Below are 27,019 nucleotides of genomic sequence, written 5' to 3'. Positions count from 1 at the left end.
TTTCATGTCTCTGGTTAGAAAGCCAACCCTGAAATCTAGTCTCTCACCTCATTTTACTAATTTGGGAAGGAGATGGGTAGAAAAGAAAGTGTATATTAATAAACATCTCCTTTTATCATCAACCAGTAATTATCAAGGCTTCCACATGCCTGACCTTGTGTGGGGTACTGGCCAGGTGGGATATAGACCCAGGACCCCAACTCCATACCATGTGGATGGGACAGACTCACAGTCAGGAATTACAGTGCAGCAAAATCAGTGCTGTAGACACTGAACCTGCTATTAATCTTTTCTTCCTTCCTCTTTTTTCCTTCGTCCATGCTGCATGACTTATGGGATCTTAGTTCCCCTGATCCCCTGCATTGGAAGCTTGAAGTCCTAACCATTGGACTGCCAGGAAATTCCCCCCTTTTTTTCTTTTCTAATCAAAATAAGGGAATTATTAATACACTGAATATAATACCTTTACTGAGGGCTGAAGAAAGGAATAGGTAATAACTGCCTTCACAAGATTCAAAACAGATTAAAGATACTCATCATCTCTGCTCCCCACACTTCCTCTTTCCACTTAAAGATGACTAGTGTTACCAGTCTTGTGTATGTAACAAATACTCTGTGTGTGTATTTCCCTCCCCACACCTTCAGTTTTTTACACAAATGGTTGTATCCCACTCACTTACCCATTTTTACACAAATGGGTGCATCCCACTCACCTATTTTTACCCAAATGAGTGCATCCCACTCACTTTTACACAAATAATTGCATCCCACTCACTTCCATATTTGATCCCACAGAAGAATAAAGATACTTGTTCAGGTTTCATGGTGGACTCTATTGAAATGAGAATCAAGAAGTCTTTTTGTAAATTTGTTTTTAAATTGGAGGGAAATTGCTTTACAATGTCATGTTGGTTTCTGCCGTACAATAGTGCAAATCAGTGCACCAGCCCCGAGCACTTGTCTCACGCATCCAACCTGGGCTGGTGATCTGTTTCACCCTTGATAATATACATGTTTCGATGCTCTTCTCTCAAAACATCCCACCCTCGCCTTCCCCCACAGAGTCCAAAAGTCTGTTCTGTACATCTGTGTCTCTTTTTCTGTTTTGCATATAGGGTTATCGTTACCATCTTTCTAAATTCCATGTATATGCGTTAGTATACTATATTGGTGTTTATCTTTCTGGCTTACTTCACTCTGTATAATGGGCTCCAGTTTCATCCATCTCATTAGAACTGATTCAAATGAATTCTTTTTAATGGCTGAGTACTGGGAAGACCCAGAGGGATGGGGTGGGGAGGGAGGTGGGAGGGGGGATCGGGATGGGGAATACATGTAAATCCATGGCTAATTCATGTCAGGGTATGGCAAAAACCACTACAATATTGTAAAGTAATTAGCCTCCAACCAATAAAAATAAATGAAAAAAAAAACAATAGTGCAAATCAGCCATAATTATACATATATCACCTCCCACTTCCTAGTGATACTTTCTTGTGTCATAATCCTCAGATACTAGGAAATATTTCGCATCTATTGTGTACAGTATACTATTCTAGATGCTGTATTTTTTAAACTGTCCCTTTCTTTAAAAAATAGATTATTTTCCCCTTAAGGTTATTCCTTCACTTTGTTTTTTCAATAACACAAATTATTTAAAGGAGTGCTTCTTAAACTTGATTTAAATTTTTTTAACCTTTACTTTGTCAGTAACCCTTGGGTAGCTTAGTAAAACGAGATTTCTTAGGAATTCCCTGGCAGTCCAGCAGTTAGTACTCGGCATTTCACTGCCTGACCCCAAATTCAGTCCTTGGCTGGGGAACTAAGATCTCATAAGCCTCATGGCCTGGCCAGAAAGAATGAGATTTCCAGAACCAGGACTAAACTCAGTTCTTTTCTCCCAGTGTGTGTGTCTATGTGTGTGTGTGTATTTAACTGTAGAATAGTTTGAATTTATTAGGCTTTTTAAAAAAATTTATCAGAGTTTTAAAAATTGTTTTCACAGGTAGTCTTCAAGGTGACTAGTGGTACTGTCTTAGTTCATTCTATCTCATTTCTGGGTATAATTTTTTAGAAGACTAATAAGTAGATTTTTTATTTTGTTTTCTTTTTTAATGGAAGAGCTCACAGTATTTTCTCCCAGTTTTTTTTAATTATGGTAAAATATCTTAGATTTACTGTCCTAACCATTTCTAAGTGTACAGTTTCATCGGCATTAAGTACATTCACACTGTTATACAACATCACATCATCCACCTCCAGAACTCTTTTCATCTTGAAAAGCTTGATCCTTTGTACCCATTAAACACTACCCCATCCTCCGCTTCCTCTAGCCCCTGGCAACCAACATTCTAGGTTCTGTCTCTGTAATTTTGACTAGGCGCATCTCATGTAAGTGGAATCTTACAGAATTTGAAGGGCTATTTTAAAGTAGCAAATGATTAAAGATGAGGTTCTGTAGCTCAAAATTTATTAGTTTTTTTTGAAGTCCAGTAATCTTTATTGTGATTCAGATTTTACTGTAGTGCCTTTGCAGAAGAAAATTTTTTCTTGTTTATAACAAAGACAGTCATAAGTGACTCATTTATCTTGTTAGGAAAATAAGAAATGCCACCCTACGAGGTCATCTTAAAGGCTGTACTTTCTTGCTGCATGTCAGACAAACTCAATTTGGATTAGGTTTTCAGTTATTTTACGCGTTCTCTCTTGATTATTCCATGACAGTGTCATTGTGCCTCATTAATTTTTTTTCTAGGTGTACACTGCTTGTATTTGGAGTGTGGATCCTTTTTTATATCCTCAAGTTAAATCATACTACTGAAGAATGTGACATGAAACGAATGCCTTTCGTGGATCCTGATCGCATAAAGGTTAGCTATTCCATCAGTGTGGTTTAAATTAGAATATTTCCAAGTGTATACTTAAATAGTAATATCATCTCTAAAGTGTTATAAGTAAATGTTCATGAAAGTTATAAGCAGAAGGGAAATCATTTAACCTTGCACTTCAAAGCACCCACCTCACCCTCCTTGTTCTTCCTTCATTCACTGAAGTCATGGGGTAACGTGAGTTCTATTTGATCCTATAGGGCAGTGGTCCTCAACTTTTTGAGCACCAGGGATGGGTTTTGTGGAAGACAGTTTTTCCATGGACTGGGGTGGGAATGGGGATAGTTTTGGGATGATTCAAGCATATTACATTTATAATATCATTGCTGATCTGACAGAGGCGGAGCTCAAGCAGTAAGGCGGGCAGTGGGGAGCGTCTGTAAATAGAAATGAAACTTTGTTTGCTTGCCAGCTGCTCACCTCTGGCTGTGTGGCCCAGTTCTAACAGATCATGGATTGGTTGGCCTATGGCCTGGGGGTTCGTGAAGTTAATATGCTGTGATGCTATCAATGTACATGTTCTTAAAGCAGATCAGGAAGAAATTCTTTTCCTATTGTGTGTCATTTCTGTGTTTAATTTTTTTGTTTTAATGATTTCACATTGTATTTCAGGATTTTTCCTTCAATGTGTATTTATTTTTTTAAATCAATTGACATATTAAATGCTAATTCCACTGATGGAGTTACAAATTATCTGATAATGTTCAGCCCTGGACAAAAGATGAGATGATTTTAAGTAAAGTATCATGGTATTAATGATGACTGACACATATCGGTGCTTTACATATATTATCTTTATAAATTAAATTATATTTAATTGTCATGCAGTGTTCTCTGCATCATACAGATGAAGCCCTGAGAGGTTAAGCTGCTGGCCCAAGTTCACACTTAGTTTCAGTTCAGTCAGTCAGCCGTGTCCATCTCTTTGTGACCCCAAGGTCTGCAGCATGCCAGGCTTCCCTGTCCATCACCAACTCCCAGAACTTGCTCAAATTCATGTCCATCGAGTCAGTGATGCCATCCAACCATCTCATCCTCTGTCATCCCCTTCTCCTCTTGCCTTCAATCTTTCCCAGCATCAGGGTCTTTTCCAGTGAGTCAGTTCTTCTCATCAGGTGGCCAAAGTATTGGAGCATCAGCTTCAGCTTCAGTCCTTCCAATGAATATTCAGGACTGATCTCCTTTAGGATTGACTGGTTGGATCTCCATGCAGTTCAAGGAACTCTCAAGAGTCTTCTCCAACACCACAGTTCAAAAGCATCAATTCTTTGGCACTCAGCTTTCTTTATGGCCCACCTTTCACATCCATACATGACTACTGGAAAGACCATAACTTTGACTATGCCAACCTTTATTGGCAAAGTAATGTCTGGTTTTTTAATATGCTGTCTAGGTTGATCATAGCTTTTCTTCCAAGGACAGGCATCTTTTAATTTTATGGCTGCAGTCACCATCTGCAGTGATTTTGGAGCCCAAGAAAATAAAGTCTGGCACTGTTTCCATTGTTTCCTGTCTTATTTGCTGTGAAATGATGGGACTGGATCCATGATCTTTGTTTTTGTGAATGTTGAGTTTTAAGCCAGCTTTTTCACTGTCCTCTTTTCACCTTCATCAAAAGGCCCTTTAGTTCCTCTTCGCTTTCTGCCAAAAGGGTGCTGTCATCTGCATATCTGAGATTATTGATATTTCTCCTGGCAATCTTGATTTCAGCTTGAGCTTCATCCAGCCCAGCATTTCGCATTATGTTTAGTTTAGTTAGCTAGTTTAGTTAACCTAGTATATTGTGTGTGTGTGTGTGTGTGTGTGTGTGTGTGTGTGTGTGTGCACGCACGTGCGCACGCTTAGTCATGTCAGTGACTCTTTGTGACCCAATGGATTGTAGCTCACTGGGCTCCTCTGTCCATGGAATTTTCCAAGTGAGAATGCTGGAGTGGGTTGCCATTTCCTTTTCCAGGGGATCCTCCTAACCCATAGATTGAACCTATGTCTCTTGCGTATCTCGTGTTACCAGGTGGATTCTTTACCACTGCATCACCTGGGAAGTGCATATACTGTGGAGCTGTTCTAAAAATGATTTCGCAATAGAAGTTCATTTGACCCTGATTATAGTCCTGGAGATAAAGCTATTGTTATTACCCCTACCTGATAGATGAGGATATGTAGGAACAGCAAGATTAAATAACCTGTCTAAGGTTACCTGAGTGCTTGAGTCAGGGCTTGGACCCAGCAGTGTGGTTTCAGAGTGCAGGCTCCTGATGACTCTGCTCCAACCTGGGTAGAAAGTGTTCACAAAGAAGAAGCCAGAAGTTATAGGTAGTGTGATGCAGAGAGCAGAGAGCTTCAACTTTGACCTGGTTTCAAATCTAAATGCCAGTCAGTTACAGTGAGACCTTGGGCAAGTGACTTAATTGTTTGATGTGCGTGCCTGCTAAGTTGCTTCAGTTGTGTCCGAGTCTTTGTGACCCATTGGACCATTGCAGCCCTCCAGGCTTCTCTGTCCATGGGATTCTCCAGGCAAGAATACTGGAATGGGTTGTCATGCCCTCCTCCAGGGGATCTTCCTGACCCAGACATTGAACCTCGGAGTCCCCATTTTCTCAGCTGTGGGGAGCAGATAACATCATGTGTGCAATGGAGTGGTCATCAGAGTCCAGTAAGATAACAGGCACAGAGCCCTTTTTCTAGTTCTGGTTTTTACTCATGTGTTTCTAATCTGTATATGCTTGGAAGTGCCTCAGATTTTTTTGTGGGACAAAGAGGTATAAACATGTACATGAAAAGAGCATAGATAATAAATGCACATGTGGCTTGTGCAGAACCCTTGTGTCTCAGGAGTCTTGCTGATCATGGGGCCTTTCTTTCCTGCTGTTTCTGTCCTCAGACGTTTGCCGACTCAGTTCATGTCAGGAGCATCACTTGGCTCCTGCCAGTCTCTTCAGCCCCTGTGTCACCCCACCACCCCAGCCCTGCCTGTATCAGGCAGGAAAAAACCCCTTAATCTACAATTAAGGTGTAGCTCTTCACCTACATGTGAAATGTCTATTCACATTCTCCACCCGATTTTTAACTGGGTTATTTGTCTTTTTATTACTGAGCTGTATTAAACTCCAGAGGAAGGTGAGAGGTTACATGAACCACAGCGTGATGTCTCCTCTTTGAAATCCAGATTGCACAGATAACCCATGGTTAAGTTTTAACAGGCAATTTAACAGTAATATGCGTGTGTGCGTGCTAAATCTCTTCATTCGTGTCCGACTCTACGACCCCATGGACTGTAGCCCGCCAGGTTCCTCTGTCCATGGGATTATCCAGGCAAGGATACTGGAGTGGATTGCCATGTTCTCCTCCAGGGGATCTTCCCAACCCAGGAATCGAACCCGCATCTTTAACATCTCATGCATTGGCAGGCGGGTCGTTTGCCACTAGCGCCACCTGGGAAGTCCCTACAGTAATATACATTACATTTAATATTCCTTTGAGGAATAAGACTGATACCTCCTCTTTGACTCTTCATAATTCCCAGTAGACAGAAAAAAAGCTCTCCCTCCTCCTCCCCCTAAGCCATGCAACGTGAATTCCCCCTTTAGGCTGGTGGGGCCAGTTTTAAACTTAAGTTCACTGTTGAACCAGTAACAGCCTCTCATGGGTGCTAGTGCCCTGTCCCAGTTGGCTTCAGTAAGGATTCCTAGCTAGTCCTTGAGCAGGGGTGGAGGGGGCAGGGTACCTAATGGGCAGGGTCAGCCTCCCAAGCCCCACTGCCTGCTGGAGAAGGGATGATGACACTGCGGTTCCCGAAGAGGAAAGGACAGGAAATGGAGACCGAGGAGGCAGCCCAAGGGACCAGCCACATCAACCCAGTTCTGAAAGACTTCTAAAAGATCATTATCTTTTCCAATTAGAAAGTGCCCCATAATTGTGTGGAAAGGAGGAGGAATGGGGATGTGGTTGTGTAAGTCAAACAGGTTTGTTCAAGTCTCAGTCTGGAAATTAATAAAGTAGAAAGTGAAAACCTGCTCTAATCATGGTGAAATGAGGGGCATCTTTTATTCTATTACTTGACACTTTTAAATGTTAGCACTGTTGACTCTGTCAAAATGCCCTACTTCTCACAGAGGTCATGACTGTGCCAAAAAGCACCTGTCTCAGCGAGCATGGCCAAGGAGAGAAACAGTAAGAGTTAGATGCTGCTAAGGATGTCGGGAGGGGAATAGCAGGATATGAGACTGAAAGGAGACAAGACCAGAGCATGAAAAACCTTGAATTCCACCCTGTTGTTCAGTCGCTCAGTCCTGTCCGACTCTTTGTGACCCCATGGACTTCCGTGTGCCAGGCTTCCCTGACCTTCACTATTTCCCAGTGTTTGCTCAAACTCATGTCCATTGCATTGATGATGCCATCCAACTATCTCATCCTCTGTTGCCCCCTTCTTCTCCTGCCCTCAGTCTTTCCCAACATCAGGGTCTTTTCCAATGAGCTGGCTCTCCTCCTCAGGTGGCCAAAGTATTAGAGCTTCAGCTTCAGCCATCAGTCTTTCCAATGAACATTCAGGTTGATTTCCTTTAGGATTGACTGGTTTGATCTACTTTCTGTCCAAGGTACTCTCAAGAGTCTTCTCCAGCACCACAGTTCGAAAACATCCATTCTTCAACCCTCAGCCTTCTTTATGGTCCAACTCTCACATCCATACATGACTATGGGAAAAACCATAGCTTTGACTAGACTCTGAGCAGCTCCTAAATTTGATATCTGGTCCCACATCACTAAACAGGAAGAGAAACTGTTGTCTAAGTCCCCGTTATAAAGGAAGTGGACGGGAAACTGGCTGGTGTGAATGGCTGGGAGGTGGTGTTCAGTATGAGCTCCCTATAGAGAAATCTCTGTGTCCAGGCTTTGGTGGAGACTGACCCGTCCTACCAAGAGTGCTTAGATGAATCTGATGATTGTGGTTGTATATCAGCAGAAGATCTCAAGAGTCATGTGGGTGGGGCCCTGTTAGCTTTATTGACAACATTCAGCAGCTTGCAAGGGCAATAACCCCGTTGGACTCTGAACATCTGATTACATTCTGCCAGTATGAGTACAGCGGAAGTGTGGCTGTGGCCAAGTGTTTGCCGTGGGTTTTGTATTTTCTATTTAAAATGTCTCTTAATATGCAACGTGTGCAAAAAGACTGACGGTGGTCTCTGCAGGGTTGCTAGGACAGTTTGAGTGTGGTGCAGGTACCAAGTTGCATTTAAGAGATATTTGAAGAGAGACAAGGTCATAGTCACATCAATTTAGGTTGGGGCTGCTTGGTAGCACCATTTTGAACTTGACCTTCTCTCGGGATCTAAAGACCACACATCATCACCCTGGGGACTGCATTCTGGGCTGTTCATCAAGGCCAAGTTTATGTCTTTTCTCTGACTCCATAGACCCACACTGACATATCTAAAGTAAGCAGAGTATTCCCTGGTGGTCCAGTGCTTAGGACTCCATGATCCCACTGCAGAAGGCCTGGGTTCAATCCCTGGTCAGGAAACTAAGATCCTAAATGCCACACAGTGCAGCCAAAAAATAAATAAATAAAAAATGAACTAAGCAGAGTAACCCTGGGCTGAGTTTTAAATCAGTCCAGGCATTCACACTTCCAAACTGATCCTTCTCTCCCTGGTGTCCTTACTTTCCCCCGACCATCCTTCAGTGGTCTCATAGAGGTGAGGAAACTGAAGCCTAGACCTCGGGTTCATGCTTTAACCAAGTTTACGCTACGATAACAGGGAGATCAAACCAGTCAATCCTAAAGGAAATCAGTCCTGAATGTTCATTGGAAGGACCGATGCTTAAGCTGATGCTCCAGTACTTTGGCCACCTGATGTGAAGAGCTGACTCACTGGAAAAGACCCTGATGCTGGGGAAGATTGAGATCAAGAGAAGGGGGCGACAGAGGATGAGATGGTTGGATGGCATCACTGACATGAGTTTGAGCAAATTCAGGGAGATGCTGCAAAGAATCGGACACAACTCAGAGACTAAACAATAACACTATGGTAAAGAGATCTGGAACTGGGTCTAGATCCAGATCGTCTGATTGTTTTCTTCTTAAAAGTGTCTTTTGATAAAATATACATGCCATAAGACTTACTCCTCCTTTTAAGCACCCAGTTGGAGGAGTGTTGTTGATATTGGATATTTCTCCCGGCAATCTTGATTCCAGCTTGTGCTTCATCCAGGCCAGCATTTCTCATGATGTACTCTGCATATAAGTTAAATAAGCAGGGTGACAATATACTGCCTTCACATACTCCTTTCCCAATTAGGAACCAGTCCATTGTTCCATGTCTGGTTCTAACTGTTGCTTCTTGACCTGCGTACAGATTTCTCAGGAGGCAGGTAAGGTGGTCTGGTATTCCCATCTCTTGAAGAATATTCCACAGTTTGTTGTGATCCACACAAAGGCTTTGGCATAGTCAATAAAGCAGAAATATATGTTTTTCTGGAATTCTCTTGCTTTTTCTGTGATCCATTGGATGTTGGCAATTTGATCTCTGGTTCCTTTGCCTTTTCTAAATCCAGCTTGAACATCTGGAAGTTAACAGTTCATGTACTGTTTAAGCCTAGCTTGGAGAATTTTGAGCATTACTTTGCTAGCATGTGAGATGAGTGCACTTGTGTGGTAGTTTGATGTTCTTTAGAACTGGAATGAAAAGTGACCTTTTCCAGTCCTGTGGCCACTTCCGTTTTCCAAATTTGCTGGCATATTGAGTGTAGCACTTTCACAGCATCATCTCTTAGGATTTGAAATAGCTCAACTGGAATCCCATCACCTCCACTAGCTTTTTTTGTAGTGATGCTTCCTAAGGCCACTTGACTTCGCATTCCAGGATGTCTGGCTCTAGGTAAGTGATCACACCGTCGTAGTTATCTGGGTCATTAAGGTCTTTTTTGTACAGTTCTTCTGTGTATTCTTGGTACCTCTTCTTAATATCTTCTGCTTCTGTTAGCTCTGTACCATTTCTGTCCTTTATTGTGCCATCTTTGCATGAAATGTTCCCTTGGTATCTCTAATTTTCTTGAAGAGATCTCTAGTCTTTCCAGTTCTGTTGTTTTCCTCTATGTCTTTGCACTGATCACTGAGAAAGGCTTTCTTATCTCTCCTTGTTATTCTTTGGAACTCTGCATTCAAATGGGCCTATCTTTTCTTTTCTCCTTTGCCTTTCACTTCTCTTCTTTTCTCAGCTATTTGTAAGGCCTCCTGAGACAACCATTTTGCCTTTTTGCATTTCTTGTTCTTGGGAATGGTCCTGTACAATGTCACAAACCTCTGTCCATAGTTCTTCAGGCACCCTGTCTATCAGAGCTAATCCCTTGAATCTATTTGTCACTGTCACTGTTTGATCATAAGGGATTTGATTAGGTCATACCTGAATGGTCTAGTGGTTTTCCCTATTTCCTTCAATTTAGGTCTGAATTTTGCAATAAGGAATTCATGATCTGAGCCAGAGTCAGCTCCCAGTCTTGTTTTTGCTGACTGTGTAGAGCTTTTCCATCTTTGGCTACAAAGAATGTAATCTGATTTCAGTATTGACTGTCTGGTGATGTACATGTGTAGAGTCTTCTCTTGTGTTGTTGGAAGAGGGCGTTTGCTATTACCAGTGCGTTCTCTTGGCAAAACTCTGTTAGCCTTTGCCCTGCTTCATTTTGTACTCCAAGGCCAAATTTGCCTGTTACTCCAGGTGTCTCTTGACTTCCTACTTTTGCATTCTAGTCCCCTATGATAAAAAGGGCATCTTTTCTGAGTGTTAGTTCTAGAAGGAGCATCTAGTAAGTTTATAGTTATACCTCCATCACCACAATCCCATTGAGAACATTTCATCACATGTTAATTCCCTCTCACCCCTTCTGTGGCCAGTCCCTACCCTCAACTACCAGCCCCAGGCAACCACTGGCTGGTTGAGATTTTATCATACTATTCTCTCTGTGACTTGGTTATTCAGATTTTTCTGCCTTTAACCAGGTAAAAGCTATAGACAGCTAACCCATGGGTGTTAAGCCAGAGTTTACAAACATGGAAGTGAAAGTTTCATAACGTAACCCATACCTTCGGTTCATGTGGTCTGTGGCTGAGTTGGGTTCCTACATGTGTGCGGTCAGCTCCAGACCTCAGACCCCCCTCCAATCCAAACACTACTCCCTGTCCTGGGTTTAAATCGATAAATAAAACATTGCCTTTTACTTAGAATTATGCCATTTACTTATATTTCTGAGAAGGACTGTCCTAAAAATTATGCGGTAGAACTGAACATGGAGATTCTCCTGAAGAAAATTCACTTTTTAATACCCGTCTGTGAATTCTCACTTTGTGGTTTTCCATGGCAAATGGCTATGTCATTGACAACTGAAGCTGCCTGATGTCTTTTATTCTCAGTCATAGGCAGTCAGCAAACTCAGCCTGGAAGTCTTTCAGAAACTGAATCTCCTGTGTCCCTGTGTCGGTTCGGGAGCAAAGGGGCCTTCCTGTGTCTTTGAGAGAGTCCACAGTCCTCTGCTTGGCAGTGGTCCTCACTCAGGATGGATGTCAGACAGACTCACCGTGTCCTTCCTCACCGGCCTGCTCCAGCTCCCAGCTTTGGCGCTGTCTGCAGCAGAGAAGAGGGAGGTTGTGATACTTCCGGTCTTGACTACAGCTCTGCAGGGCGAGCTGTCCTCCTTGGGCATTTTTCTTCTGAGCTTTGAAGCGGGAAAGAGGAAGGCGGGAGGCTGAGACTTTTGTGGGGCGTGTTACAACATGTTTCAACAATTGAAACAAAAGAGGAAAAGGAATTGCTGTGGTTTTGGTCATTTCCAGTGGCACTGAGAACATTGTCTCCGGGATGGATTTATTGCACCTGCTGTGAATGAAGGACAGGAGGGGTCACCATCAGAAGGTGCTCTGCTCATGGTCTAGAAAATTCACTTTGAAGCCTGAGATGGGGCTCTCTGCCAGAATGGAAATTTCACTCCTTTCAAATTAAAGAGGAAATTCGGCGGCCAGAAGAGTCACGCTCCGGTCTCTGACTCCATCACCTAACCTCTCTTTCTGGTCCTGAGTCAGTCATGAGGCTTCTGTCTCCTGATACTTTTCCAATGTTCTTTTTCATCCCAGGAGATTTGTAAAACAAGATGCTTGGGATATGCTTCCGTCGTGAAGAATTAGACCTTTTGTTCTCTAAAAACTGTTATTAATAACCCTCAGGCCTGGGGTCTAGAAACAAGTGTGTACAGTACACGTGGTCCCTCTGCTTGCCCTGCCCGCACAGTCTGGCGTTAAGTGCCAGTGGTTGCAGAGTGTCACTGAACTTGGAGGCCTGATCATGGTGAGGCCTCCATTCAGGGTCTTCTTGGGTCACAGCTGGCTTCTTGCTTGGCTTTCTCACTGATTCCTTGCAAAGATGCCAGTTCAAACTCTTGCTCTCAATGGTGATTGTCAGCTGCTCTCTGTGGGCAGACGCTAGGATCATAGGAGCCTGGGAGGCGATCAGACTAGCTGACCTGCCAGCTCAGCTGTGTCCTTCTGGGTGAACCACCCTGAACCCACAAAGTGAAGATAGGACCGTCTTGTGAGGTGTCCTAGGTGTCATGCTGGTGACCTGAGACTGTGACTATGTCTGCAGCATTGTCCGAGGTTCCAAAAACATCACTTCCCTTCTCCAGGCACGGGGCCAGATCCTCAAGATATAAAAGATATAAACAGTGTGCTTTTTCCAGTACTAAAAACTTTTTGAAGCTGTAATTTTAAAAATAGGGAGGGGGTCCTACTATATTCAGAGAATTGTTGTTTCTACAAAAATTTTATCATGCAAAAATCAGACATAACTTTGAGAAAGAAACATAGTTGAGGCAAACATTTAGAACTGTATACAGCAATAATAATCCTCGTCACAGTACTGACACGGTTCAAAAGACATGTTCAATACTAAAAATAAATATCCCAGCAAATAGAGGACCACACACACATACACTCACGCGCGCGCGCATGGGCACGCACATGCAGTTTGATGGGAGGAGGGATAAGGCAAGGCCAAGGCTGCGGCATGTAGTGATGAGGACATAGAGCACAGCGGAAGAAGGAGAACTTCCTGCCAGACGGTCCCAAGGCAGCGTCTGGCCAGACTGAGCCAAAGGGCAGGCTGTGGGGTGAGCGGCCATTTATTCCATGTTTGTCCGTGTCCAGCTGCCTTCAGCCAGGCTAGTGTACTTGGCCTTTAGCAGTCATTTCTTGTTGATGCAAAACATTAACATTGCAGGGAAAATTGTATACAAAACCAAGGCAACTTCTTTGTTGACGGGACAAAGTTGTAGGTTACACCTAGTTTCCATTCCAGGCTGTGAAGCTTGTTACCCTAACAGATAAATAATCCTGTTTTTCATCCCACTAGATAGGAACCTGAAACAGGAAATCTTTTTTTCTTTTCTTCTCTTTTGGCTACGCTGTGCAGCATGTGGGATCTTAGTTCCCCAACTAGGGCATAAACCCGGGCCCCCTGCACTGGGAGTGTGGAGTCTTAACCACTGAACCAGCAGAGAAGTCCCTAGGAGTCTTTTTTCTTTTAAACTATGGTTTAAAAAAACACCATAAAATTTAAATTTAATTTAAAATTTACCATATTTATTATTTTTAAATGTAGTTTAGTCCTGTTAAATATATTCACACTGGAACATTTCCATCTTGCTAAACTGAAACTATCCCCTCCCCCCAGCCCCTAGTAATCACCAGTCTATTCTAGAATAGAATAGAAACCCCCATTCTTTCTATTTCTGTGAATTTGACTATGTTAGATACTCTCTATAAGTGGAGTTCTACAGTACTTGTCTTTTTGTGACTGGCTTATTTAGATGAGTCTGTCTTTGAGGTTCATCTGTGTTATAGCATATGTCAGGATTTTATGAACCATGAAATCTTCTGAGAAGATTTAAAAAAATGAAATCTTAAACACCTTTTTGAACCCTGGGTTTATTTGCACGAGCCAGGCCGGAAGGGTGGGAGGTGAGGGCCTTCCTGTTTCATTCATGCGATGAAACATCTTAGTTGAGTTTATCTCCTTTTCATGTGGTTCTCCTAGATTTTTCTCTCAAATGTCTAGCATAAATTGGCTCTTTTTAAAGTATTTTTAAAAGTTTATTTATTTTTGGCTGTGCTGGATCTTTGTTGCTGCACATGGGCTTTCTCTAGCTGCAGAGAGTGGGGACTTCTCTCTAGTTGCCATGCAAGAGCTTCTCCTTGCGGTGGTTTCTCTTGTTACAGAGCACAGGCTCTAGGCCCAGGGGCTTCAGTAGTGACAGTGCTTAGGCTCAGTAGTTGTGGCTCCCGGGCTCTAGAGGATAGGCCCAGTAGTTGTAGCTCATGGGCTCTAGAGCATGGGCTCAGTAGTTATGGCTCACATGCTTCATTACCCCTCAACAAGTGAAATCTTCCTGGACCAGGGATTGAACCCTCATCCCCTGCATTGGCAGGAGGATTCTTAACCACTGGGCCACCAGGAAAGGCCCATAAATTTACTCTTAAATGCAGTTGTTTTGTGTTACAAGTCAGTCATCCACAAGGGAGCTACGTCAGACACCGCAGGGCGCAGTGTCACCTGGCAGGGTGTACGTCTAATGCCTGCAAGCCTTTGACACGCAGGTCTGTGTGCTTCGTTCCAGAGAGCCCAGCAGTACGCCCAGCAAGTCCTGCAGAAGGAGTGCCGGCCCCAGTTTGCCAAGAGGTCGATGGCACAGCTCTTTGGGAGCAGGTACAGCTTGGACCTGCCACCGTTCGTGATGAAGGACCCCGCAGAGAGCGAGGCTGAGTACAAGTACGACCCTCCTTTCGGATTCCGCAAGTTCTCTGGGAAAGTCCAGACCCTCTTGGAACTCTTGCCAGAGCATGACTTTCCTGAACACTTGAGAGTCAAGAGCTGCAAGCGTTGTGTGGTCATTGGAAGCGGCGGGATCCTCCACGGACTGGAGCTGGGCCATGCCCTGAACCAGTTTGATGTCGTGATACGGTACGGTGGCTTGAAGACCAGCCTCTGTCCTCTAGGCTGTAGCTCACTGCCATGGGTCAGGGCAGCACCAGAAACAGGAAGCACCCAGAACAACCCCACATGTCCCTGCCTTCCAGGGACTCACGTTTTGAGAAGTTGAAACAAAGACATGAAATGATTGGATGCTCCAAACTGTGCGGTACTGACCCTCATTTTGGTAAAAACCTTTTCAGTGGAGTTGAGGGTTGGAAGGATGGATGGATTCAAATAAGCCAGCGAAGGAGGAAGGCTGTGCTAGGCAGGGCCCAGAGGAGGATGTGGGGAAGGGGGGCATACTTGAGTCAGTGGGACACCTGGCTTCTAGGAGTTGGACTTTGGGTGGGTGAACCTGGAAGGTGGCCCTCACTGGGACCAGAAAACACACAGAAGCATTTAAACACCATATCTCCTGGAGGAGGGCACGGCAACCCCCTCCAGTATTCTTGCCTGGAGAATCCCATGACCAGAGGAGCCTGGTGGACAACAATCCACAAGGTTGCAAAGAGTCAGACATGGCTGAAGTGACTAATCACGCTCACTCCAGGCAATAGGCAGTCATCCTGAATTACAGAATTTGCTGATAGTTTGACAGTCATGTTAGGAAACACCAGGATTTCCAGTCTGAGGTCTAAGATGTTAGTGGAACCACTGCGATAGTTGAGGAAAATCTCTGGCTAGTGACGAAGGATGACAAGATCCATTGCAGACATTTTGAGCCTGAAAGTGGTGATATGTCTACATAATGCCTTTGTCACCAGTAGCTGTGATCTCAGGCAAGTTTCCTCACTGTCCTGTGCCTTGATTTCCTCATCTGTAAATGGAGGCCATGATGGTACAGAGCTCATGGGGTTACTGTGAAGACAAAATGAGTTAACAGGTGTAAAGCATGTGGAACAGTGTCAGACTTATGGTAGATGCTCGGTGAAAAATGAAAGTGTTAGTTACACAATCATGTCCGGCTCTTTGTGATCACATGGATGGTAGTCAGCCAGGCTACTCTGTCTGTGGAATTCTCCAGGCAAGAACACTAGAGTGGCTGTTAGGAGCTATGTTTGGAAGATATATAGGAAGGAGGAGGAGCTATGGAAGAAAGGGGAGGGGGTATAAGAGGTTTCTAGGAAAGAACCAGACTTTTTTGTAAGGGCCAGGAGAGCAAAGAAACAAGGAGCAAGTTTTAAGGCAAAATGTGTGAAGTATGGGAGTGGGGTCAGGGCTTCAGGGGTGTGGAAGTTGTTGAGGTGAGGGAGGATATAACTGCTTCCTTCTTGTGGGGGCTTCCTGTGTGCCAGACGCTGTCACGGGCTCTGGTGAGTCTCATACCTTGGTGAAGCCATCCTGTTAGCCAGCGTCAGAGATGAAGACACGGAGGCACCATAGGGCCTGGAGTTCCAACCAGACCCTGACACTCCAAATGCAGAGTGTTGAGGCTTCCAGAACCTCAGCCCCAGCTCTGTGTGAGCAGCTGAGCGATGTTGTGCACAGGCTGCACTGGAAGAGGTAGACGGGACCCTGTGCCCATCTTAACGGTGCACAAGTGGGATACGGGAGGAGACAAAGTGAGAAACTGGGGTGCACACTCTGGCCAGAGGAGAGATACAGTGGAAGAGAAGGGTGGCCTTGAGCTGACCTTGAGGAAAGGTGGGATTTGGCTAATGAGACAGCTTCAACAGAGAATGAGACTCTTCGGGGACTTCCCTGGTGGTCCAGTGGCTGAGACTCTGCACTTCCAATTTAGGGGTCCCAGGTTTGATCCCTGGTCAGGGAACTAGATCCTGCATGCCACAGCTAAGACCTGGTGCAGCCGATAAAGGAAGTAAAAATTAATTAATTAAAAATTTTTAAAAAGAAACAAAAAATGAGGATATTCAGAGCACGTGACAGTGTCTGGCTTACAGGAAGCACCCAGAAACAGGAAGCGGTTTCATCTTCTCTCACCCCGATATTGTTCACAACCCCTAAAAGAAAGGTGGTATTTGACCTTGAAGAAAGCAGGCAGGGAAATCTGGGTGAGGAACCCTGCATGGCAGGAGGAGAGAGAAAGAGGGAACAGGGGCTGGCTTGACGCCCAGTGATGATGGGGCCAGACTGGGAGGCATGAACGTCATGCATAGGCACCGGGAACTAAGGAGGGAGTAGCTGAAATCAGTTGAAAAATTTTTGGTGGGTAACTTTCAGGTTTAAAGCAATTCTACAATTAACAGAAAAGTTGCCAGAGTCATACAAAGAGCTCCCCTTTTCCCAGATTCCCCAGCTGATAACACTTAATCACACTGGCTTTATAATTTTCTCTTTATATTTTATTATTCTTTTCTGAACCCTTTGAGAGTTAGTTGCAAATTTCAAGCTCCTTCTTTACCCCTAAATACTTCAGTGTGCATTTCCTAAGAACAAGGACATTCTGTTATAGAACTACAAGATGATATTCAGAATAAGGAAATTAACACTGATGCAGTAGAGACTTATTTACAATCCTCATTCAGATTTCACCAGTTATTCCAGTAGTGTCCATTATTTAAAAAAAAAAAATGGAGGGGCTTCCATGGCAGTCCAGTGGTTAATACTCTATACTTCCACTGCAGGGGACATGGGTTCAGTCCCAGGTTGGGGAACTAGGATCCCACGTGCCTCACTGTACGGCCAAAATTTTTTTAAAATAAATAAAGGAAAAGAAAAAGAATATAACTGGTTCAGGATCATACTCTGCATTTAGTTGTCATGTCTAATAATATCTTTTAATAATCTAGGACTTAGGTATCTGAGATCTAGAAAAGGAAGTGGCAGTAGAATGGAAAAGAAAGGTTTATACAGATGTGTAAAGACCAAACAGACTTTTCTTGAGATTTCAAAACTATGTACCTGGGTAAGTGTTACTGCTTTAGGAAGAATTCTTAGCCCCCAGACCATCCACACTGGCAAAGCCTCCTTCGATCTAACAGTGGTCAGTGCCCCAAATTCCTGCTTTAATTTAAGACCAGGTTGCACCCTGGTAGCTTAGCTGGTAAAGAATCTGCCTGTCATGCAGGAGACCCTAGTTCAATCCCTCGGTCAGGAAGATCCCCTGGAGAAGGGAATGGCAACCCACTCCAGTATTCTTGCCTGGAGAATACCCTGGACAGAGGAGCCTGGGGGGCTACAGTCCTTGGGGTTGAGAAGAGTTAGACACAGCTGAACGACTTTCACTTCACTTTACACTTGGGCCCAGTGCCCTCCTCGGGCCCAACCCTGTCTGTGTAACTATGGTTTGTGTCTGCTTTGCCATGGTTTCTAGGTTTTCTTTTCTGATTATCTTTTTGAAATTCTGGCAAGAACCACTAATATCCGAGCACAATGGAAAGCTTTCAAGGAAACATTACTAATGCCCAGAGAACACACACAGTGTAATGTGTTTAGGTTGGCTTAACATGGCAGGACTAGATCGAATTGCTTGTCATTCATAGATTGGATCTGGGCAGATGTTGCAAGTCTGCAGACTAAAGACTTCGCTCATCAACACCTGGAAAGGGCAGAGCTGAGGGATGATGGGGCTGCTGGAGGGGAGGTACCCTATCCCCAGCCATACCCTCATTCCCAGTCCTTAAAAAATGTGGAAAACACGCTGCAGGAATTTTTCACATGATTAAGTGGTTAATGTCAGTTTATCTTTGTCCTTTTTACTTAAATAGGTTAAACAACGCACCAGTTGAAGGATATTCGGAGCATGTTGGCAATAAAACTACTATAAGGATGACTTATCCAGAAGGAGCACCTCTGTCTGACCTTGAATATTATTCCAGTGACTTGTTTGTTGCTGTTTTATTTAAGAGTGTTGACTTCAACTGGCTTCAGGCAATGATCAAAAATGAAACCCTGGTAAGCACTAGAAATTCACCCACCGGATATGTGCCTTTGTAAAAAGTGAAGGACTCTCTAATTGGAATTATAAGTTTTTTGTTTTTTTTTTTTTCATTTTTAAGTTAACATTCATGCTTTTGTGTTGTCTTTCAAATAGCCACTCCTTTTGTCGAAGCCCCTCAGAACTCCCCCTGGGAAATTACTTTCAGAATCCAAGTCACACATGGAAACCGGTATCATTACTTAGTGGAAATAAAAAGCATGGGACCAAAATTGCTATGATTGAGGTTGACCACCCAGCTGATTTACCAGACTTGAATTTACGTGGCTTCTGGCTGTTTTCAGAAATTAGACTTATGTGCATGAGTATAAATTATTATCAAGGCTGCTCAGAAGACTATCCATAAATTCTCTGAGGGGTCCTTTCAAAGAGCGTCTCCAAAAATGCTTTGATTGGTGGTGCTCTTGTTGGAGTCAGTTCACAGCGTTCCAGAAGGACAGATGTGGATGAGATGGCCCTGATTCGGTATTCCTTTTGTTTGTCTTTACAGTAATTGATCACCCTACTTTATGAGGCCCCCCATTATATTGAAATAAATTTTAGAGGTCAACTTTTAAAATTTAGAGGTCAACATTTATATGCACTTGCACAAACTGGCTGACTGTAAAATTAATAGGACGTATCAAACTCTTTAGAGAAGCTTCACATGATGGAGAATTTGTGTCTCCAAAACTTATTGGGGTCCTCTGGATTTCCTCTGGGTATTTTTTCTAGTTGAAACATGAAGCACATATGAAATGATTTACAGTCAGACAAGAGATATCACCAGACAGGAAGTGGAGTAAGTGGATGGGGGCAGGGGCGTGGTGGGGCCTGAACACAAGTGGGCCTCAAACTGAATCTATTTACTTGATCTTCCCTGGACAAAATGATGGCTTTGGATCCTGAAAAGACCTACCATCTGAGGCCATTACCTTAAGAATTTCGTTCCCCAAACCGCTAAGAGTTGCTTCTGCCGTTCCTTTCCTTGTCCAGCGCCACCTTCCTGAATCAGATCCTTAGAGTTGCATGGCTCTGGGACTTCTCCACAGAATGCAAAACACACACCCATGTGGGGCCACACCCACAGCTTTGCCCTCATTAGCAGGGGCCACATTCTCCCCCTCCTCTGATAACTTGATTAACTCCCCCTAATGATAGCTTGCTTTCTTTCCTTAGCCATTTTGGGTGCGGCTCTTCTTTTGGAAGCAGGTGGCGGAAAAAATTCCACTGCAGCCGAAACAGTTCAGGATTTTGAATCCAGTTATTATCAAAGAGACTGCCTTTGATATCCTTCAATACTCAGAGCCTCAGTCAAGGTTCTGGGGCCGAGATAAGGTATTTTTGTCACTGCTGATACGTAACTGTTCTTCTCTGTGTTGGAAAGGAGCCGTCTCTTTGCCTTTCAGTTAGGCTCAGCTGTAGACCCAGGAGCATCTTCCAGCGATGACACCTCATCATTGATTAGATGTTCCATGTGTGTTTATCTCTCGACATCTTGACCTTAGAGGCTCCCCATTGTTTAATCCTTTCACCCCCAATGGCTCATCTCTTTAGTATAGTTAGCACTTCGATCACTGAGATATTATTTAAGGTATTCTTACTCCAGGAATCCATAAAAAGTTACTCCAAGACTCCAAAAAAGTTGTCTACATTTTAGCACTGCAGGCGACTTAAGAGAAAATTGACATTTATCATCACTCCCGAGGACCCTTATAAGCTGCAGTCTGTAGGGTTGCCAAGAGTTGGACATGACTGAGCACGCACATGCACTCATACATAGGTGATGGTAAATAGGCAATTTCTGTAGATCAGGGGTCTACAACCTCTAGGATCTAATGCCTGATGATCTGAGGTAAAGCCAATATAATAATAATAGAAATAAAGTGCACAATAAATGTAATGTGCTTGAATTGTCCCGAAACCATCCCCAACCCCCAGGTTCGTAGAAAAATTGTCTTCCACAAAACCGGTCCCTGGTGCCAAAAAACTTGGGCAACCCTGCTCTTGAGCAGGGCTTTTCAGTTGATGCCTGAGTCCCACACCCCAAACATTCTGATTTCATCTGTCTGTGCTGTGGTCTGTACACTGGGATTTTCAAAGTTCCTAGGTAGTTTTATTTTGCAGCCTACTCTGAGAACCTTTGTGCTGTAGATGGTTCACTGCAGTAGATTCTTTACCTGCAGTCTGCTTGTGTGGCTCTGGTCGGAGATGCCTTTTTCACTTGTTTCTTCATGATCTAAAGAACTGTCTGTCCTAAGTCGCCTCAGTCATGTCCCACTCTTTGTGACCCCAGGGACCATAGCCCACCAGGCTCCTCTGTCCATGGGATTCTCCAGGCAAGAATACTGGAGTGGGTTGCCCTTTCCTTGTCTAGGGGATCTTCCCAACCCAGGGATCAAACCTGCATCTCTTAGGTTTCCTGTACTGGTAGGTGTGTTCTTTACCACTAGGGTCACCTCCTGTGTCTCTAAATAAAACTTCTGTAAAACCAGTGGAAATCATTTTTAAACAGAATATTAAGCAAAACATTTATATATAAGGGAAAGCAAGGAGTTTTAAAATGTGAGGTTCTGCTACCCACACCAGGGGCCTGAGATACCTCCTAGGAGGTGGGACTGATCCAGGAGGGAATTTGTAACACTGAACTGGACTCGGGAGTCCTCATCCAATAGACAGATGAGCAGCTTTGTCTGTTTGCCCTTTGAACCAAATTCTAAATAAAAAGATGATTTAACACAGCTGTATAAATTTTAAATTAAGAATTCTGTGGTTGTTAAGGAAAGTAAGTATCTGAATGTTGTTGTTTAGTTGCTAAGTTGTGTTTGACTCTTTGTGACCTCATGGTCTGTAGCCCAACAGCCTCCCTCTGTCCATGGGATTTCCCAGGAGAAAATACTGGAGTGGGTAGCCATTTCCACGTCTGGGAGATCTTCAGTAAGAGCCGAAGCTAACTCTGGCTCCAGCCTCGGGCTTGGGCACCCAGCTCAGGTGAAACAGTTCGCGTGGTGGAAGTGGTTCCCTTCACAGGCCGCCATTTTCCTCTGGGGCTCTGCCCTCCATCCATGGGGAGCCCAGGAGGGCCATGTGATTCCTGCCATTGCAGGAACATGTGCAGGATCCGTAGTGGGTGCCTTTTCCCTCTCAGAGGAAAGCGGCCCTGTCCCCTACCAGTCAGGTCTCTGACTGGCTCTAGCTGGCCTCCCCTACGTGGAGCATGTGCGGTCCCCCAGAATGTGAGCTTACAATTTTTAACCTGTTGGCATCACTTTTAACAAGACAGTTTTTCTAAAAAGAGATAACATCCTGCAGCAAGACTCTTAAACTAAGTTATAAAGAGATTTCACTATAAATATACCTAGATTTCTATATCTTTTAAGTGGCCTGGTTTCTTTATTAGATAGTATTAATAGAGTATTTTTACTTTATTTTACTCCATAGTATTTTTTAAGCACAGGCAAATGCTTATTTCTTTGTTTGCAGGTCGATTTTATTTTAAAAATAACCTTTAAAAATTTAATTACATAAAATATGAAATTGCTAAATAGAAAAGGGTATCAGAAACAAAGTTAGTGGGGGGGAAATTATCATAGAAACAACAGAGCAAATACTCTCAAAACATTAAGTAAAAGTGAAGTCGCTCAGTCGTGTCTGACTCTTTGCGACCCCATTGGCCGTAGCCTACCAGGCTCCTCCGTCCATGGAATTTTCCAGGCAAGAGTACTGGAGTGGGTTGCCATTTCCTTCTCCAGGGGATCTTCCCGACCCAGCAATCGAACCCAGGTCTCCCACATTATAGGCAGACGCTTTACTGTCTGAGCCACCAGGGAAGATCTTATTAAATCAAAAAGAAAATAATGAGCCAAAAAAGAAATGGGAAAAGAATTTGAACAGACATTCACAAAAGAAATTACTTCAGCCAAGGAATAGATGATAAATTGTTCAGCTTCACCAGTAATCAAATAAAAGGGAATTAAAGCTACAGTGACATTTTTTTCATGTTTTCTTAGCAGAGATTTAACAGCTTGATAATGTCCTTGTTTGGCAGGAGTTAGGTAGAATTTAAGTTGGCACTTTTTCTGGAGGGTAGTTTGGCAATGTATATATCAATTTAAAATATGAATAGGGAAATTGGGAAGGACTCTAAAATTTTTATTACTCTAAAATTTTTATTATAAGGAAATTAGAGATAATCTGCAAGGCTATTCTAGGTGGTTCATCACAGCCAAGGTCAAATAGCCAAGGATTAAAATAGCTTATTGAAATTGATGCTTTCAAATTGTAGTGCTAGAGAGGACTCTTGAGAGTCCCTTGGACTGCAAGGAGATCAAACCAGTCAATCCTAAAGGAAATCAACACTGAATATTCATCGGAAGGACTAATGCTGAAATTCCAATACTTTCGCCACCTGATGGCAAAGAGCTGACTCATTGGAAAAGACACTGATGCTGGGAAAGCTTGAAGGCAGGAGGAGAAGGGGACAGCAGAGAATGAGATAGTTAAGATAGCGTCACTGACTCAATGGACATGAATTTGGCAAACTCCAGGAGATAGTGGAGAACCCAGGAGCCTGCTGTGCTGCAGTCCATGGGGTCGAAAAGAGTTGGACGCAACTTAGCAACTGTGACTGAACAATAACAAACTCTTGACCTGCTGGGTGCCGAGCTGGCTGCAGTTGGAGAAGAAGGGACACCACCTGAGAGTCCTAAGCCCAAGCCAGAGACAGGCTTTCTATGGATCAATTTCCCTTGGTTTCTGTTTGCAAACCTGCAAAATGACTGTTGAGTTCCTTCATAATAAGGGAGGCTGACTTGAGAGGTAGACACGACACCCTGGGCATCAGGAAGCAGTTTTTACCGAATGCTGGGCTCCCTGGATGTTTCCTAATCCCACCTTCATTTATGAACTCTGAAGGGTTCCCTGTTGTCCTAGTTGACAGAAAAGGACAGTTGCTTGTAGAAGCCACAGACTCAGCTCAGATGAATATGTTAGTAGATGCAAAAGAATATCAAGTAGTAGATGGGCAGTAGCCTCCAGGAGGTCTCTCTCTGTTCCTGTCGGCCACCCTGTGTGTTATCTTTATCTACAAACTGCATTGGAAATTCAGAGAGCATGCTTCTAGGCGTACTAGCGGCAAGATGTCAGACGTGAAGAGGGAACTGCGATACAGTCAGAACTCAGAATTGGACATTTGGCATTCTAGCCCAAAGTCAGTAAGGGTACATTTGAGGGGGAAAAAAACCAAATGTGAAAGCCCATAATTTGAGGTTAAAAATGTACTTGCTTGATCAGAGAGTAAGCAGAAATTGACTGAGCAACAGGACATGTGAAAATGACCTAGGGACGTTATTTGCCAGGAAAACAGATGGGGGCCTTAACCTGCAGGTAAGGGGTGAACAAAACCTTCACAGGGCAGGTTCTGAGTCCCCTCTGTTCTCAGGCAGAGGCTGTATGGAGCCAGGAGCCAGTCAGGACAGGGTGGGCTCCAAAATCCATGTCCCAAGAAGGGCTATGGCCACTTATCCCAGAGCAGCCCTTGTGGACTTTTGTCATGTGAGAGAGGACATGAGTTTGATTTGCCATTATGGGCATCCTTTGTAGGGCTGGTGGGTGAAGGTTTTAGAAAGAATACCTTTTAGCTTGGTGCTTAAAGGACCCGCCAGGCTGCCTTTTGCTCATATGTTCAAAGAATTTACATCGGGACTTCCTTGGGGGTCCAGTGGTTAAGACTCCATGCTCCTAATGCAGGGGATCCAGGTTCAATCCCTGGTCAGGGAGCTAGATCCTACATTCTGCAACTAAGACCTCGTGCAGCCAAATAAAGAAACAAATACTTTAGAAAAGAAAAAAGAATTCACATCACAGACCATGTTTTAGAGTCCAGATTCCTGACTTGGATGGCAGGTCAGACTTTAGAATTGGGTGATACGTAAAATGGTGTGATGTATCAAGTTGCAGTCCCAAGTACATATTTGCGTTACTTTGCATAGCATGTAGCGAACCTGGAAAGCAGTGACTGTGCTAAGACCTTTTCTCTTTGTCTCTTCTCCTTTGCAGAACGTCCCCACGATTGGTGTCATTGCCGTCGTCTTAGCCACGCATCTGTGTGATGAAGTCAGTTTGGCGGGCTTTAGCTACGCCCTCAACCAACCCAGAACCCCTTTGCACTACTTCGACAATCTCTGCATGGCTGCCATGAACTTTCAGACCATGCACAATGTGACGACAGAGACCAGTTTCCTCCTGAAGCTGGTCCGAGAGGGCGTGGTGAGAGATCTCAGTGGAGGCATCTATAGTGAATTTTGAACCCAAAAAACCTCACTTGAAAATGCAGCTCTGGGGGACTTCCCTGGCCATCCAGTGGTTAAGACTCCATGCTTCCAATGCTGGGGGCCCAGGTTCAATCCCCATTCTGGGAACTAAGATCCCACATACTGTGAGGCACAGCCAAAAAAGAAAAAAATGCAGCTCTGACCCAGAGGGCTGTTTTTCACAGCCTTCTTGATGAATCTCGTTCTGCAAGTACTTTGAAGTGCAGCCAGTGTTTTTTAACTTTTAATTTAAAAAACAAAAGCAACCACAAAAGTTCTGCTTTTCCCACTTTTTCCCCCTATTTATTTGAGGCCAGTGTTTTTGCACAAAATTTTGTAAGTTAATTTTGAGAATGGGAAAGATTTCCCAAAGAGAATTGTATGTCACGATGTTTTATTGTATGGTAAGGAAGTTATTTAATTTGTAAAAGCTCTGTTCCTGTCTACTGCACACAGAATCCCAGGTCATTAAGTGGAAGAAGGGAGGTGACTCCTTTGATGACAGTCCCGAATGCCTGATTCTGGTTCTCTGTTAGTCTGTTAGGTGGGACGAATGTCGCACGCACTTTCAGGGTGACATGCTCGGTAGTTAAACCACTGGTTGGGCCAAGCTAGTGTGTGAGGCCTGGGCCACTTGGAGAATTCACGGTCCCTCTCTCTTGATCTGCCTTCCACCGGAAGTCTTAGAGGAAGCAAGCAGGAGAAATATCCTGGAGGCCTCTGGTCAGGGAGGGACACTGAGACTCTTTCTGTGTCCTCTGGGTACTGCTGCAAAGCTGCCCTGGGTGGCAGAAGCCACAATCTTCCCCGCAATTGGGACAACTCTTAGATTTCTGGGAATTTTTAACTTGCCCTTACAAACACTTAAGTGTTTATCCAATTTATTCCACTGTCTTCTCTGAGGTGGCTTATAAAAATTAGCACAAAACCTCTATTCTCCGGAGTTGTAGGGGAGTAAACTCTTTCTAGGAATGTTTTCGGAAACACTGAAATGAAATCTTCCCAGTGTTATAAATTGCCTATTTAAAAAAAAAAGATTTTTTTTTTGAATGCCTACTTGGCAGTGTGTACCAGGCAGTGTGCCGATCAAAAAAAAAAGAATAAAAGCTTTTGAGGAACTCTTACGAGCTAGTTAATTTGAGTGTTTTTTTTTTTTTTTTTAAGAAAAGAAGTTTATAAGTGTAGTAAAATGTCCTTCTTGGATGCTGCTGCCAGGCAGGACCTCCCTGTAGGGACAGTAGAGGGGGGATGAAGGGACCTCCCGCTCCCCCTGTGTCTCTTCTCCAGCTCCCTAGGTACCGCTGCCCCCTCCCCCTGCAATTCTTATGTCACCCACGGCCCTGGTGCAGCTCTGACCCCCAGACAAGGCCAGTGGCTCCCACATCTGCCAGCTCCTATGCCTGGGCAGGGCAAAGAGCTGGGTCATAGCCCTGAACAAGTCCCTCGGATCTCCAGGGGACTGGGGCCAAGCTCAGAAGGGCCCGAGTAGCTAAATAGCATTTCTCTGATTTTATGTCTTTTCTTAAAATTTTTCTATGGATTTTGCTTTCTACTCTTTAAGACACATCTCACCCGTTAAATGGTGAGACTTAAGGGCTTCCCTGTGGCTCCATGGTTAAGAATGCAGCTGCCAATGAAGGAGACATAGGTTTGATCCTGGGTCCAGGAAGATGCCACATGCCTTGGAGCAAGTAAGCCCATGTTGCACAACTATTGAGTCTGCACTCTAGAGCCCAGAGCACTGCAGCTACTGAAACCCACACGCCTAGAGCCCATAAGGGAAGCTACTGCAGTGAGAAGCCTGAGCACTGCAACTATGGAGTAGCCCCCACTCGCCTCAGCTAGAGAAAAGCCTGCGATACTGCAAAGACCCAGCAACAGCCAAAAATACATATATATATATATATATATATATATATATATATA

The 27,019-nt window shown here is 43.9% G+C and overlaps 1 protein-coding gene across 3 annotated transcripts in view; it reads left to right on the top strand.

The window, feature by feature from the left end:
• The window catches only part of ST3GAL5 (ST3 beta-galactoside alpha-2,3-sialyltransferase 5), a 56,679-nt gene extending 30,462 nt beyond the window's left edge, over window positions 1-26,217 (top strand). For 2 of the 3 annotated variants that reach the window (XM_061155267.1, XM_061155268.1), the window contains exons 3-7: window positions 2,756-2,870; window positions 14,550-14,893; window positions 18,574-18,760; window positions 19,962-20,120; window positions 24,840-26,217. In XM_061155267.1, the coding sequence (XP_061011250.1) occupies window positions 2,756-2,870; window positions 14,550-14,893; window positions 18,574-18,760; window positions 19,962-20,120; window positions 24,840-25,088 (1,054 nt within the window). In that variant the 3' untranslated portion in view covers window positions 25,089-26,217. The remainder of the gene's footprint in view (window positions 1-2,755; window positions 2,871-14,549; window positions 14,894-18,573; window positions 18,761-19,961; window positions 20,121-24,839) is intronic. The other variant, XM_061155269.1, reaches the window with a different exon arrangement.
• The last annotated feature ends 802 nt before the right edge of the window (window positions 26,218-27,019 follow it).

The sequence above is a fragment of the Dama dama genome, chromosome 11 (assembly GCF_033118175.1).
Source record: "Dama dama isolate Ldn47 chromosome 11, ASM3311817v1, whole genome shotgun sequence".
Classification (NCBI taxonomy): Eukaryota; Metazoa; Chordata; class Mammalia; order Artiodactyla; family Cervidae; genus Dama; species Dama dama.
Note: the sequence above shows the minus strand (reverse complement) of the source record. Positions and strands in the feature narration are given on the sequence as shown.